The following is a 16,150-nucleotide window of genomic DNA, read 5'->3' on the forward strand; positions in this document are numbered from 1 at the left end:
ATATATATATATATATATATATATATATATATATATATATATATATATATATATATATATATATATATAGAGAGAGAGAGAGAGAGAGAGAGAGAGAGAGAGAGAGAGAGAGATCAGGAGTTTATTGTCCTCAGTTCATCATTGTTGAGAAAACATCTAATATAATATGTAGGACACTAGATGGCACTAATAACTTTTGCTAACATTTCACTTGGCAGGTTTTTGGAGTAGTCAAAATATCAGATTTTTATTCATTTACCATCTCAGCACTTGCTGAGCCATTTCCTATAATGTGTGCACTGCTAATAACCTTCAAGACTTCACAAGAGCCAGACTTCACACTGAATGAAGTTTATTTGAAGATAATGTGTGATGGGAATTACAAACTGTCCTGTGGTGGTGTGCAACTTTATGGGCTGCCATGAAATGGAGTTCTTTAGGAAGCAGTGGTGACATGGAATTCTAGGAACTGGAATGTGCAACTGACACATCTGGTGATACATTTTAATTCAGCAAAAAAAAATAAAGGCAGACATTTTTTGTTATGAAAATCTGCTTATATTATAAGTATATTATATACTATATGTATATTATAATGATCAGATTTGGGTGTTCTCATTCTGTAAGTATTGTCATTAATTATACAGTGGAAAAGCTGCTGAACAAGCAGATCCAAACAAGACTCAATGAGAAACACAAATAAGGTGAAGTACAAAAACCATTAAACAAAAGCTAATACAAAACAAACAAAAAAACAGTTTCTCTGACCTACAGTATTTGCTATGTACATGTTCAAATCTACTGCTATAGCACTGTTACACTTCTGTCAATAATCTAAACTTTGAGTTCCAAATTCCAGTCCTGGGCATGTAATACTCTTGGAATACATAAAATTACTAAATAGAATAAATTTTCTGCAGCAGTTGTGTCAAGCATAAAAAGTAGAAAAATGAGACAAAATTGATAGAGAAAAATAAACAGGAAATGAAGACAGAGGAGAACAATATGACCAGGAAGACAGCAAGATAAAATGAGAGGAGAAAAAAGAGCATGAGCTAGAAGGAATAAGTACTGACTCATTTCATTGGTTTGTCTATGCTATGACTAAGGATTTTTTTTTTTTTTCACTATAAAAAACTTTCATGCATACAAATTCAAGCACTAGGTAACCCTGATTACACATATTTGTTAAAAATAATTTCACAGTAAACATTAAGAATGGTGCATTTGTAACTAGCACAGTTCTAGAATTGTGCTAGCCCCAGAATGTGCAGCAACAGAACTCAGTTTTGAGTGATTCACTAGTGAGATTATGCAATACCCACAACCTACTGAAAGTTTGTTGCACGAGGCATATCAGAGTCAGAGATCGATGACACCAAGCAAGAATGTAATAATGAAAATGGTGTCTGTTTTTGAAAATGATATTCTTAATGCTGGCTGAGAAATTAATCTGTTGAGGGTCTGGAACTGTATAATTATATTTACTATTGTATTGACAAATGTTATGTACTATGCAGGAGATGCAACCTGAAGGAGACTGGAGACTGTAAGGTGTTGGCAGGGGACAGTGTAGCTAGACAGCATCGGATGGTGGTCTGTAGGATGGTTTTGGAGGCGAAGAAGAAAAGAAGTAGAGTGAGGACTGAAAGAAGAATAAGATGGTGAAAACTGAAGGAGGAAGAGTGTAGTGTGAGGTTCAGGGAAGAGGTCAGACAGGGGCTCGTTGGTGGTGAAGAGGTTTTTGGTGATTGGGAAACTACTGCAGAAGTGATGAGGGAGGCAGCTAGAAAAGTACTTGGTGTGACATCTGGAAATAGAAAGGAAGACAAGGAGACGTGGTGGTGAAATGAGGAAGTGCAGGAGAGCATAAGGAGAAAGAGGTTGGCAAAACAGAAGTGGGATAGACAGAGTGATGAGAAAAGTAGGCAGGAGTACAAGGAGATGCGGCAGCAGGTAAAGAGGGATGTGGCGAAAGCCAAGGAAAAGGCATATGAGGAGCTGTATGAGAGGTTGGACACTAAGGAAGGAGAAAAGGATTTATACCGATTGGCCAGGGCGGGGGGACCGAGCTGGGAAGGATGTGCTGCAAGTTAGAGCAATAAAGGATGGAGAGTGAAATGTTCTGACTGGTGAGGAGAGATTGTTGAGAAGGTGGAGGGAGTATTTTGAGCAGCTGATGAATGAGGAAAATCAGAGAAAGAGAAGGTTGGATGATGTGCAGTTGGTAAAGCAGGATGAAGATTGGATTAGTAAGGAGGAAGTGAGAGCAGCGATTAAGAGGATGAAGAGTGGAAAGTCGGTTGGACCAGATGACATACCTGTAGAAGCATGGAGATGTTTAGGAGAGATGGCAGTGGAGTTTTTAACCAGATTGTTTAACAAGATTCTGGAAAGTGGGAGGATGCCTGAGGAATGGAGAAGGAGTGTGCTGGTACCGATCTTTAAGCATAAGGGAGATGTGCAGACCTGCAGTAACTACAGGGGAATTAAGTTGAACAGTCACACCATGAAGTTATGAGAAAGAGTAGTGGAAGCCAGGCTAAGAGAAGAGGTGACCATCTGTAAGCAACAGTATGGTTTCATGCCGAGGAAAAGCACCACAGATGCCTTATTTGCTTTGAGGATGTTGATGGAGAAGTATAGAGAAGGACAGAAGGAATTGCATTATGTATTTGTGGATTTAGAGAAAGAATACGACAGGGTGCCGAGAGAGGAGCTGTGTTACTGTATGAGGAAGTCAGGTGTGTCAGAGAAGTATGTGAGGGTGGTGCAGGACATGTATGAGGACAGTGTGACAGCAGTGAAGTGTGCAGTAGGAACGACAGACTGGTTCAGGGTGAGGGTTGGACTACACCAAGGATCGGCCCTCAGCCCTTTCCTGTTTGCAGTGGTGATGGACAGTTTGACGGACGAGGTCAGACAGGAGCCTCCCTGGACTATGATGTTTGCAGATGATATTGTGATTTGTGGTGAGAGTAGTGAGCAGGTTGAGAAGAGCCTGGAGAGGTGGAGATATTCGCTGGAGAGAAGGGGAATTCAGAAGGGGAAAGTCAGTAGGAGTAAGACAGAGTACATGTGTGTGAATGAAAGGGAGGGCAGTGGAGTGGTTGCAGGGAGAAGAGGTGGAGAAGGTGGAGGAGTTCAGGTACCTGGGGTTAACAGTGCAAAGTAATGGAGAGTATGTTAGAGAAGTAAAGAAAAGAGTGCAGGCAGGGTGGAGTGGGTGGAGAAGAGTGACAGGAGTGATTTGTGATAGTAGGGTATCTGCAAGAATGAAAGGGAAAGTTTATAGGACTGCGGTGAGACCTGCGATGTTGTATGGATTAGAGACAGTGGCATTGAGTAGAAGACAGGAGGTGGAGCTGGAGGGAGCAGAGCTGAAGATGTTAAGGTTTTCGTTAGGAGTGACGAGGATGGACAAGATTAGAAATGAGCTTATTAGAGAGACAGCGCATGTAGGATGTTTTGGTGACAAGGTGAGGGAGGTGAGATTGAGATTGTTTGGACATGTGCAGAGGAGGGACATGAATTATATTGGTAGAAGAATGCTGAGGATGGAGCCACCAGGTAGGAGGAAAAGAGGAAGGCCAAGGAGGAGGTTCATGGATGTGGTGAGGAAAGACATGCAGGTAGTTGGTGTGAAAGAGGCAGATGTAGAGGACAGGGTGGTATGGAGACGGATGATCCGCTGTGGCGACCCCTAATGGGAGCAGCTGAAAGAAGAAGAAGAAGAGGATTGTATTGACAAAACCACTGACAGGTGAAGTGAATGGCATTGATTATCTTGTAACAACGGCACCTGTCAAGTGGGATATGTTTGGCAGCAAGTGAACAGTCAGTTCTTTATGTTGATGTGTTGTAAACAGGAAGAGTTGCAAAAAGTAAGGATCTGAGTGATTTTGAGAAGGCCAAACTGAGATGCTTGGCAACTGTGCTAGAGCATCTAACTAAAAAACTATGTATTCCCAGTATGTGGTGATTGCCTGGCAAAATGTAAAAAAAAAAACATTTTTCCCCAATGGGAGTGGCATTTTTTATTAGGATGATATGCGACAAACACGACGAAAGAATCAGGAATGTTCTAACCACATGACAAAAAAAATGAGCATGTTGACTTGGGATCCAAACTCCACATATATATCAATCCGATTGAGCACTTGTGGGATGTGTTACATACAGCACCTAAAGGATCTGCTGCTCACATCATCTCACACAGATACTACATCACAATTTTAGAGGTCTTGTAGAGTGGATACCTCGATAAATCAGAGCTGTTAGGCAGGTGATTTTAATGTTATAGTTGCTGTTCAGCTGATGTTGTAGCTGAATAAATAAAATGCCTATATAATGTGTAGTTTCCCGTTTTCTAATCATTAGCCACAACTTTCTTGTTTGTGTCATCATTTCCATCTCTTTCCCTCTAAACAAACTTTTATTATTGTTTTAATTTATTATAGTTTATCCTTCCTGTCAGCTGTGTTCTCTTTTTTTTTCAAATAGTACTTTTTTTCTGTTTAAAAGCAGCAAGCAGAGGCCATTCCCGGAACTGGGAACAAACAAGCTAAAGAAATCACAATAAGGTGTGTAATTTTATAATATGGCAAGCATTCAGCTTCTTTAGTGTGTTGAGTGCTGAATATTTAATCAGTCTTTTTTTCTTCAATAGTAATCATTTTATTTGTGAGAGGTGTAAACTAGTTAGTTCTCTGATGGAGAAGATCACTCATAGCCCCCACATACTCGTTTTACGTGTCTTACATATTTTGCTTTCTCAGTCAAGCACCCACTGAGAAAGCTAAAACGAAGTCTGGTTATAGGAGACTATATTTTAAGACGTGAAATTAGCTAGGCCTTTAGGGGCACCAGCAGCATAGGTTAGGTGTATACTGGGAGCCAGGGTGATGGACATAGCAGGTCATCTTTGGTTTCTAGGCAATCACAGGTTTTCCAAGACTGAGGCAATTTTGAGGGCAAGGCTGGCCTGTTAGGGTGGGATGGTATCCATCCTATTCGTGCAACTCAAATTGCTTGCAGTATAACTCTGTGAATATGCAGAGCCAGGCCAGTCATCACCAAGGGTCCACCATATTGAGACTGTTTCTGTTCCTTGAGTGAAATCAAAATGTAAAAATTCTCAGAAAGTTTGGTTTAGTAACAATAAATTAGATAAGACTGATCTGAAGATAGGATTGTTGAATATTAGATCACGTGATGATGACAAGTGATGACTATAAATTAAATTATTACTGATCAGGAGTTTAATGTACTGTGTTTAACAGAAACATGGATTATATCTAATGCATATTTTTCATTAGATGAACACATGAATTTATACTAGTCATCCTGGGTATATCTACAATCCTAGCTACTGTTTTAAATGAAACATTAATTGTTGGTGATCTTAATTTTCATTTTAAAAGGTCCGTCTAAGAACAGCAGTTGTGTCTATTCTAGATTCAGTAGAAATAATGTAATGTATATAGTATAATATAATAATAATAATAATGTAATAATAATGTAATAAAAACAACCCAAAATCGCTGTCTTTCTGATTCATCGTGTGCAGGAGTAAAAGACCTTGGTGTAATTATTGCCTCATGTAGATATCATTACTACTATAGCACTCTTTTATCTCAGAAATATTGCTAAATTAAGAAATATGTTGTTACAAGATGCAGTGAAACTAGTTTATGCTCTTACAGTTCAACTAGGTTGAACTATGGTAATGTCCTACTCTCTGGATGTTCTAGTAAGAGCATAAATAAGCTTCATTTAGGTCAATGCAGCAGCAAGAGTCCTTATAAGAACAAGAGAATATGACCACATATCTTATATCTTTATATTGTTATTTGTGGGAGCAGGTTGAGAAGAGACTGGAGAGGTGGAGGTACATGCTGGAGAGAAGGGGAATAAAAGTCAGTAGGAGTAAGACAGAGTACATGTGTATGAATGAGAGGGAGGGCAGTGGAGTGGTGCGGATGCAGGGAGAAGAGGTGGAGAAGTTGGAGGAGTTTAGGTACCTGGGGTCAACAGTGCAAAGTAATAAAGAGTGTGTTAGAGAAGTGAAGAAAAGAGTGCAGGCAGGGTGGAGTGGGTGGAGAAGAGTGGCAGGAGTGATCTGTGAAAGAAGGGTATCTGTAAGAGTGAAAGGGAAAGTTTATATGACTCTGGTAAGACCTGGGATGTTGTATGGTTTAGAGACATTGGCATTGAGTAAATGACAGGAAGTGGAGCTGGAGGTAGCGGAGCTGAAGATGTTGAGGTTTTTGTTGGGTGTTACGAGGATGGACAGGATTAGAAATGAGTTTATTATAGGGACAGCGTATGTAGGACGTTTTGGAGACAAAGCGAGGGAGGCGAGATTGAGATGGTTTTTTACATGTTCACAGAAGAGGGATATGGGGTATATCGGTAGAAGAATGCTGAGGATGGAGCTACAAGGAAGGAGGAAAAGAGAAAGTCCAAGGAGGAGGTTTATGGATGTGGTGAGGAAAGACATGCAGGTAGATGTACAGGACAGGGGGGTATGGAGACAGATGATCCGCTGTGGCGACCCCTAATGGGAGAACCCGAAAGAAGAAGAAGAAGATCTTATCTTATATCATATCTTATTCAGTCTACACTGGCTCCCAATTATATCTCACAATGATTTTTAAATACTACTGCTGGCATATAAACACTGAACAGTCTCACACTGCAGTATCTGAGGCAGCATTGGTCCATTATGATCTACCACACCTACTTACATCAAAATGTGCAGGCTTTTGTCATTAGGTTTTTCTTAGGTAAAGGAACAGATCTGGAGAGATAGTGTGTCATTACTGGTTTTGCCCTTGTCCCTAATTGCACTCTGACCACACTGTACAGTGTCTTCAACTTTTATGTAAAAACAAGGATACATTACCTTGTCGCCTTGTTTTTGGACTATTTCCATGTATTTTTGCACATTTATCCAGTAAAGTATTTGTGTGGTCAGACACTGACTTTGGATGGGGAGTCCTGGTTCGCAACCTCTGTTCCAGTTACCCCAACTCCTGAGGGGTTTTCTGGGATTAAATTTAGGGATCTGTGCAAGCCTGTCAAGTTCCTCTACACCAAACTCATCCAACCATGTCTTTCTGGACCTTGCTTTTTTCATTTTGACACAATCATACTAAAATAAAAATGGGCTTTCCCCAAACTGTTCCCACAATGCTGGAGCATAGCACTGTCCTAAGCACTTCCACTTTTTAATAATACCCCTTAGAGTTGACCATGGAATATCTAGCAGGGATGAAATTTAAAACTGAAATTATTGCAAACATTGCATCAGACAACAATGAATTCACTGAATTTAATCTTCAGAACAACCAATGTTTCACAAATATTTATAAAAGCATGGCTATGTGCTTAATTGAATTTATACATGTGTTATGTGGCAATGGGTTGGATTAAAATGATTGAGGTGTGCCCCAATGCTATATTGTATATTGTAAATTAAACTAAAATGTTAAAACATCTGCTTGTTTTTCTATGTGGAGGTCAAGGAAATCCTGGCATTGACATTGCTCTATTTCTCTTATGGTCAATCATTGTAGAAGAAGCTACAAAAATAAAAGTCACTTGAGGAGAGAAAGAGAGACCTCTATTTATGACCTCTACTTTTTAGTATTTTACAGAAAACTTGTGTAAACAGTTATTCCACACTGTTCATTATTGATCAATGCTCCAAAATGTTTAACATTATTTAAAAATATGATCTAGTTTCTATCATATTTTAAGTCATTACGTATAATGTATATGTTGAAATGTAGTGCATGGCTTTGGCAGACAGGTTAGTTATTTTATGTTTATCCTAAGTGATTTAGATTGTGCCACTGCCCTTCTGAGCTCAACAGCGACCCACATGTTTCTAATGTAAATTTGTGTTTCAAATTTTAAAGGCAATGTTCCCAAATTGAGAGACATAGACAGATATGTTCATTCCAATCTTGTTTTTTCATTCTGTGAACATAGTTCTAGACAATGCTAGATCAAACTGCGTCAGCAAAATGTATGAGTCTGCATTAGACTGTAAAAATAGTAAGTGGCACAGATCATTTTGCATATTAGTGTTCCGCTTCTGTTAAAGAACTCATTTAAGAGATTGTCAGTTTGCAAGAAGGTGGCTGGTAAACAACTTGGCCAGACTAGCCAGATTGTACAATCCATGGGACACTGAAGGATGTAGTATGAAAAAAGTCTTGTTGTCTGGTTGTGCTAAATGGAATACTGTTTTCAGTTTCCCCATGATATTGTGGACTTGTTTGCCCAGCAGTTGGCTCATAGCCCCTTTCCTGTCCAGTCATCCTGCTCAGAGTTATGTAACTTAAAAGATGAGAATTTTATAAGAGATTTATAAAATTCAATAATTTCTGCTATTGCTCCAGCAGAAAGAAACAACATTGCACTGTAAGAAACACAGCTATTTCATTATTCATTGATGATCATATGTTAGCAGTCTTGGAATAGTAAATTCCCCTTGGCATTTGGTCTTGTTACTAAAAATCAATTATAGATATTATATTTATAGTAATTTATGTATGATAAAAAGTTCTGTTAAACTTTTTTCTTTTGCAGTTTATAAATTTGTAATCCTATGATACAATGAAAAAGATAGAACTTACAAAGAACTTATAAATATTTTTTTCAGATGCTGTCAATGACCTTTCACACTTTCATCTTCTCTACCGTGGTTCCTGCCCTTCATCCCAGCAGGGAAACACCTTCTCCATCCTCCTGTAATTAATGCAGGCTTGCTTACATATCAAGAGTAACCTTTACAGCAGATAAAAATAATGTTTACATTTGTAATTCTAATTTGATATGCCCTGCTCATTATTTTAGTATGTGTTCAGAGTTTTATCAGTGTCTACATATAGAATGCATAAACTGTCATTTGTAGCCTGTTTAATGGCTGCTAATTGAAATGCAGTTTGCTGCACAAATCAAACAGCATAAAAAATAGTAAAACCTAGTAGCTGTGCTATCCTAAGTATGGACTCCTGCAGTTCACTCAACCGATGATGCCAATACCACTATTCTCGGTCTGGCTGTCATCCAATTGGACAGATTTGTTTGACTACTGTTCATAGACATCTGTTAAACATACAGCACAACAAAACACACAGAGAGGATGCACAGCAGCTAAAGATGGTTGCTGATTTCAGGATAACACAGAGGAACCACTACCCTTCTGCTGTCTGGCTCTAAACATGGCTCCACTGTGTATATCATCAAGAGTGGAGAACCTCACCTGGTGGTGGTAGCTTAGTGGTTAAGGCACCATTTCTATCTGAATGTCAACGAGACAAAAGAGATGGTTGTGGACTTTAGCACAAAGCCAGAGAGAAGCTGCCACCCACCCAGACACGATCAGTGAGACCTCAGTGAAGAGAGTGGACAGTTTTTGGTACTGGATTGTTAACATCTCACAGGACCTGTCATGGTCTTGTCACATCAACACCTTGTAGAGGAAGGCCATCCAAACATTAAACATTTATTTTTGTTGTGGCCAGTGAAATGCTTTAAAATGCTCCTTGAAGGCCAGTACAGATAAAATTAAGAGTGGCTTTTTCCTAAAGGAAATCAAAGATCTTTTCACTTTTTATTTGTGTTCCCTCATTTTATAATTAACGTGGTATGCTCAGCTGTAAAGACAATAGCTATTACTGTTTCTCATTGAACCTATGAATCAGTATGGATTGGCCTCAATTGTCAACACTGCCTAAAATATTTAAAATTTATTTCCCACTATAAAGATTCTCAATAAATACTAATTATGTATAGTACTGCTTTTTTTAACCAAATCTTTCAATTTGTGGGTCTACAATCTGATAATTGTAAAAAAAAATTGCATGTATATAATCTGTGTGTGCTTGTTTGTTTGTTTTGATCACTGAGGGAAATGTCTATAATGAGTTATTTAACTCTCTTTTCATTTTAATGTTTCCAAAAAAAAAAGAATGAAAGATAGAGAGAATAAAAGACAAAAAGAAAGAAATGTAGGTAATAAGGTCCCAGTGCTGGCTGGTCAATTAAATCAAATGCAATTGTTATGCAGAAAAGGAATCAGAACAGGATTGTAATGTAAGCAATGTTTTAACTCTCAAAAGAAAGTGTTTTGCTGTATTGAAAATGTACAGCTCAATGCAAAGCCAGGCTTAAAAAAGTTTGGGATTATGGAGTAGCTCTTAATAGCATACTATAAATTTACACTTAATTAACTTTTCAACAATTTTCAACTCCCTCTGGAAATCAAGAGAAGACAGTGGGGTACTGAACCAAGAGCCCACTGCAAACACTCTTTGAATTAGATCAAGCTAAAACCACATTGAAGATCTCTTGCACATTTTTATTCTTTTAAATGTATGGTTTCTGGATGCAACTTTAGATGACTTATTATAGAATCATGCAGCGTAACAAAAATATCACTAACAGAATTGTTCAGCTAAAGGGCCAGAGTGTCTTAACGGCCAACAGAACAGCAGGATACTCTTGTAACAGAATGTGCATTTATGTAAAAGAAAAAACCAACAAAAAAACATGGTACATGAAATAGTAGTAGGGTATTTGCTGATACTCACTAATCACTTACTCCCTACATTTAAATCCAATGATGCCTACAGAATTGATACCATTTGTGGTAGGACCAATCTTCTAATAGGCTTTAGGAATCTTAATTGTTCCTACAAACTTCACATTAGAGAACACTTTCACAACAACTTTGACTCCTAATGTACAGTATGTAGAAGGGTATCCAGACCATCATTAACCACAGATCAACACCACAGACTCTCCCAAGTGCCTTTCTCCCTAATGTACTTGATCACTTATATGTTTTTTCACCATTTACACGTTATGTTATACTGTTGTATTTGAAGATTCTGAGAGATTAACAGTTTATGAAAATACTACTTATGAGATCATTATTTTTGCATTCTGAGGTTTGATGTGAGCATTACCCAAATATTATTTACACTGTGCTGGTGCCACAAGATTGGCTAATCATATAACTCCATGAACAAGCAAGTGTCCATGTGTCCTGATGAGGTGGACATGAATGTATATGTAGTGAGTTGTTTGGCAAAAGCCATAGCTAGCTAAATAAACATCCATAAAAAAATTATAATCTAATAAACAAATGTAATAAACTGAAGCATAGAACATAAAGTTTTATGAAATATATCAAGACATTATAGCAATTTTGTTTTTTTTTAGTATGACATCTGTATACAAAAATGAAATCAAATTGTGTTCTGAATTTGACACTATTACACCAGTTTCATTGCTTTTTCACACTAAAGTAGAAACAATCAAATTCAAATTCAATTAAATTACAATAGATACACTGCTGCCAGCATTGCTGTTTGTATCTATATGAAATTTAAAGGACATACTCACCAGCTTTTTGCAGCTTTCACCTGGAAGGTTAATGTATCATAAGCATAAAACACTGCTACCAATCAGCTTGAATGCTATAAACCTGAACATCTTTCTGCACATTTTCTCATTTTCACGGTGGGTGCACATCATTTCTATAAAAAATAATATGTTCCTATATATTCATATTAAACACAATTCAGACTGGTGAGTACATCAGAGAGAAGGCTTTTAGATTGTTGCTATAATATATACCATATAGAATATCAATATATGATCTTGACTGTATCATAAGTATAGTTCAGAAAGTTCAAAGAACAAAGACCTTTACAGATTAGCCAGGGGACATTTTGTTAGATTTAAATGATCAATAAAAGGGGGTGTTGTTAAATACTATACTATACTACTACTATACTAATACTATACTAATACTATAACTCTATAGCAAATAATATTTCTATTTCACAATATTTGTTTGTTGCTTATTTAAGCCTGCTCTCATCTAAAGATAAGTAAAATTTTGTTTATATATCCAAATATGAAAGGTTGAACTTTCTTTTTTACTGTTAAAGATGATAAGAATATTTTAATATTGTTTTAATATATTAAAAATACATTTACTGTGCAAGGCTACTTGTGAACATCTTGATGAACATTTTAAATACCTTATTACCTTCTGCACATATTTTTCTCAGTTCCTTTGGTCAATAGCACAAGTTCTCATTTGGATTTTAGATTGTTTAAATAAAATCAGGTTTCTAAGAGTCACAAAGGTCACGAAGAGTCTAGCTAGTCAAGTAGGTCCATGTGGTGAACTGCACATTGCTGATACATAATCATTAACTTTCTATTTTTATTAATTTTAATAGTCAAGTGATAATGTGGCCAAATACAGTAAACAACAGACTGGCAAATGCCCCACACCCTAATATTTTGCTGCACAACCTTTAGCAGTCATTGCAGATTAGATACATCATGGCAATGTTTCAGCCTTCTCTTATGCAATGTGCAGTAACAGCACTGCCATTCAAGGTGCCCACCTTGGCGTCCCTGTCTGTGTGTACTCTTGCACCTGCATCTTTCATTGAAGGATGGAGAGTCAAACTAGTTTTAAAGATTTTTAGCACATCCCAAAAGCACATCCCAAAGACCTTCAGTTGGGTTAAGGTCAAAGTGACCAATTCATGTGTGAAAAAGATTCCTCATGCTCCCTGAAGCACCCTTTTACAGTCTGAACCTGATGAATCTTGACATTGTCTTCCTAGATTGTGCTTGTGAGATTGCAATAGAAAAAAAAAATCCTTTGATAGGATAACCTGGTTAATTGGTACATTCAGGTAGTCAGCTGATTTTTTTAACAAATAATATTGATGAGCTTAAGCTTGGCCAATTGTAGGGATACATCACCTGACATGATGTTTTAAGAAATCAGAATCTAAACAGTGCAAAAATTGTGGTTAAAGGAATTATTGCCTGCTAAAACATATTAAATCACTGCAGTAATGATGATCTAATCTTAAGAATGAGCTGTTTTCTAAAATTATTATTGTTGTTATTAGCATTAATACAATTATTATTATTATTATTATTATTATTATTATTATTATTATTATTAATATTATTATTTTATTTATTTTTCAAAATAGAACATGACCACTGAATAATTAGGCCTTATTTAAGTAGAACTTTACACAAAAGCTAAAAAGCATAAGTGTAACTGGTCAAAGAAAGTTTAAGTCCTAAAAATTGCTTAGTTATGTTAACCTAGATAAAGAATTTTGAGACCCAGTTATGACATTTTATTTATTTACAAAAAAATTTAATTTATACAGTGTTTAAAGGTAATAATTAATAACTAAATGCAGGTGTAAAGGCATAATAAATATTAGTAATTATAAACAAATGAAAAACAACAAAATAATTGGATTTTTGACGATTGTCTAAATATTTTAGAGACACCACTGTCCTCTAGTGAACAAAGCCAAGAATAAAGAGGGTTTGTTATTCCAATCCTATATTCAAGAATGTAGCTTATGCATAATCAATATTCTGTTGCTTATATAGTCTTATCAGTAGAAGCTCACCAACACAGAACATGAATGCATTGGAAATCTGTATACAAAAAAAAAAAGATTTCCATGTTAACCTTGTCCCCTTTTATTCGGTGCCACTGTGAGTGTGATTAAGTATGTGTTGTACACTTACCTCTATAAGGTGAGGTGTTGGATTGAAGCCACACATATTGCAGACCTGCGTCTGACATTGGGTGCAGAAGTTGTAGTTGGGTGGCTCACTGGTTCCTATATTAAGTTCAGTCTTACACAAGGGGCAGGTGACTTTGGGTTTCTGCTTCAGTGGTGACTGATGCTGCTGTGGAGCTTTTTGATGATGTGCCTTTGGCTGCTGCTGTGGCACCTTCTGATGATGTGCCGGTGACTGCTGCTGTGGCAGTACCGCTTGATGATGTGCCGGTGACTGCTGCTGCCCTGTCTTTTGATGGTTAGTTGGCAACTGGGATGCCTTTTGTTGATGTGATGCAATAGGCTGTTGTTGTTGTTGAGGCTGTTTTTGTGGGGGAGTATTTGAACCCTGGGAAAACAAGGTTCCTGCTGTTCCACGCTTGTCTGATCCAGGAGCTCCAGCCATAGCTTTAGAATTAGCATCACTAAAAATCACCTTAGTACCCTGGGTGCCCTGTTGTCGAGCAGGTGAGGATTGTGCTGAGGCTCCTCCTCCAGGTAGTGGATCAACTGAGATTAGTGTGCTTGCCTGGTTCAGTAATGATGCCCCAAACCCAAATAACTTTGTCAAACCATCCTGAGGAGGGGTCTCATGCACTGAGGCTGGGCGGCGAGCTGGGGAACTTCCAGCACTGCGAATTTGCTCTGATCGTCCAACATAGTGAACTGGAGATCCACGGCCAAGGTCTGGCTGTGATGGTGCTTTTGCCAAACCTGGTAATGGCACAGCACCAGGGTGAGGGATCCGGGAGCTAGTTTGAGGTGCTCCACCTGGGCCTTTCTGCCTAAATTCCACACTCTGACCATGGGACTCCAATTGTGCTCCTTGATGCACAATTTGAGAAGGTCCAGTTTGAGCTGAAAGGCCTATTTTTTGAGGTCCTTTCTGGTATGTACCAGGAGACTCACTTTCTTTCTTAGGGCCCAGTGAGGTCTGGCTTTGAGCCTGTGGTTGGATTTTGGAATGAGGTTGGGTCTGTGGTTGATTCTGAGACTGAGATAGTTTGAGCTGAGCTGAAGGCTGGGAATGAGTAGGTATTACAGTGTCTGCTTTAGGTTGCTCTGAGGAACAATGAATCTGCTGCTGACTCTTAGAGCGAGGTGTGGTCATATCCATTCCTAGGGCTCTCTGCATCTGACAGTTCAGACATAGCCACTCCTGGACCTGTGTAAACACACACATAAATACACATACATAAATTATGTGTTCCAATACAAAGTACAGAGTGCTCCAATACAAAATGTAGACATGTTAAAGAAAATCTTACATAAAAAAAACACTATCAATAAATCCATTAGAAGAAGAGACTTAATTTTTACATATACATTACAGCACAGTGAAATTCTTTCTTTGCATGCCCAAGCTTGCTCATAAGCTGGGGTCAGAGCGCAGGGTCAGCCATGATATGGCACCCCTGGAGCACAGAGAGTTAAGGACCTTGCTTAAGGGCCCAAAAGTGGCAGCTTGGCTATACCGCGACTTAAATCCCTGATCTTCCAATCAGCAAACCAGCACCGGACCCCCTGAGCTACCACTCCCCATAAAAACACCATATACACAAGTATGCACAAGTATATCAGTGTATTTGTACATCACCAAAATAGGATTGATATTAAGCATTTAAAATGTGATTGAAGTTTAGACTTTGTAACAGAGTTTCAGCGTTTAGTGTTTTAGAGTTTAAATGTTTTTAAAAGTTGCCTTTCTGTTAAGTGTTACCATTGGTCTGCATCTTGAGGTAAATCCATTGCATTTACATTTAAAATTTAAACTCTTGATGGTAGACATTGACAATGATATGTTGTGCACAGGTTTATCTTTTCCTAATCATCCACTTTAATTGTCTTCTGTGGTCTTCCAGGCCTTTTGATGATGTTTAGCTCACTAGTACATTATTTCTATTTAGTAATGTACCAAACTGTCGATTTGTCCACTCCTAACATTTTTGCTTTATTTCTGATAAGGTCTGTTGAATTTTTTAGCCCGATGATGGCTTCCATCACTCGTGTGAACACCCCTTTGACTGTTAAGTGAAAGTTCCCATGTAAAGCTACCAATTCAAATTTATCACATGGAATAAACTACCAACAATATATCCCATTATTTCGTCATGAAACAATTAGAAAATAGGCAACAATTGAATTCATTTTTATTTGTATAGTTCTTTTAACAATGGACTTTGTCTCAAAACAGGACAACTAGCAACACCTGGCTATGAAACTGCTTATCAGTGTATACAAGGTACAATGTAAAAAAATAAAAGTGGCTTTAATTCCTAAATTAAAAAAAAGTTTTTTTTTCTAATAATATTTGAATTAAAACCTTAAATATAGACTTGTCACATATTGATTGCTTCAATTCAAAACCTTGGTTGTATATAGGACAAAATGACTAAAATAGAATCACTGAATTCATGATTCATGACTATAAACTAGAACATTTAAATAATTGTGAAGTGACTATCATTGATTATCTTGTTACAATGGCATCTGTCAAGCATGGTATT

General features: G+C 37.6%; 1 protein-coding gene across 4 annotated transcripts in view; it reads right to left on the reverse strand.

Annotated features, from left to right (window-relative positions):
* bsna (bassoon presynaptic cytomatrix protein a) overlaps positions 1-16,150 on the reverse strand; it is a 107,935-nt gene that overhangs the window by 51,391 nt on the left and 40,394 nt on the right. For all 4 annotated transcript variants that reach the window (XR_006928240.1, XR_006928239.1, XR_006928238.1 and 1 more), the window contains exon 3: positions 13,609-14,808. Coding sequence is in view for 1 of the 4 variants with exons in the window: in XM_046870386.1 (XP_046726342.1) it covers positions 13,609-14,808 (1,200 nt within the window). In the remaining 3 variants the exon portion in view is untranslated. The remainder of the gene's footprint in view (positions 1-13,608; positions 14,809-16,150) is intronic.

This window comes from Silurus meridionalis, chromosome 17, assembly GCF_014805685.1.
Source record: "Silurus meridionalis isolate SWU-2019-XX chromosome 17, ASM1480568v1, whole genome shotgun sequence".
NCBI lineage: Eukaryota > Metazoa > Chordata > Actinopteri > Siluriformes > Siluridae > Silurus > Silurus meridionalis.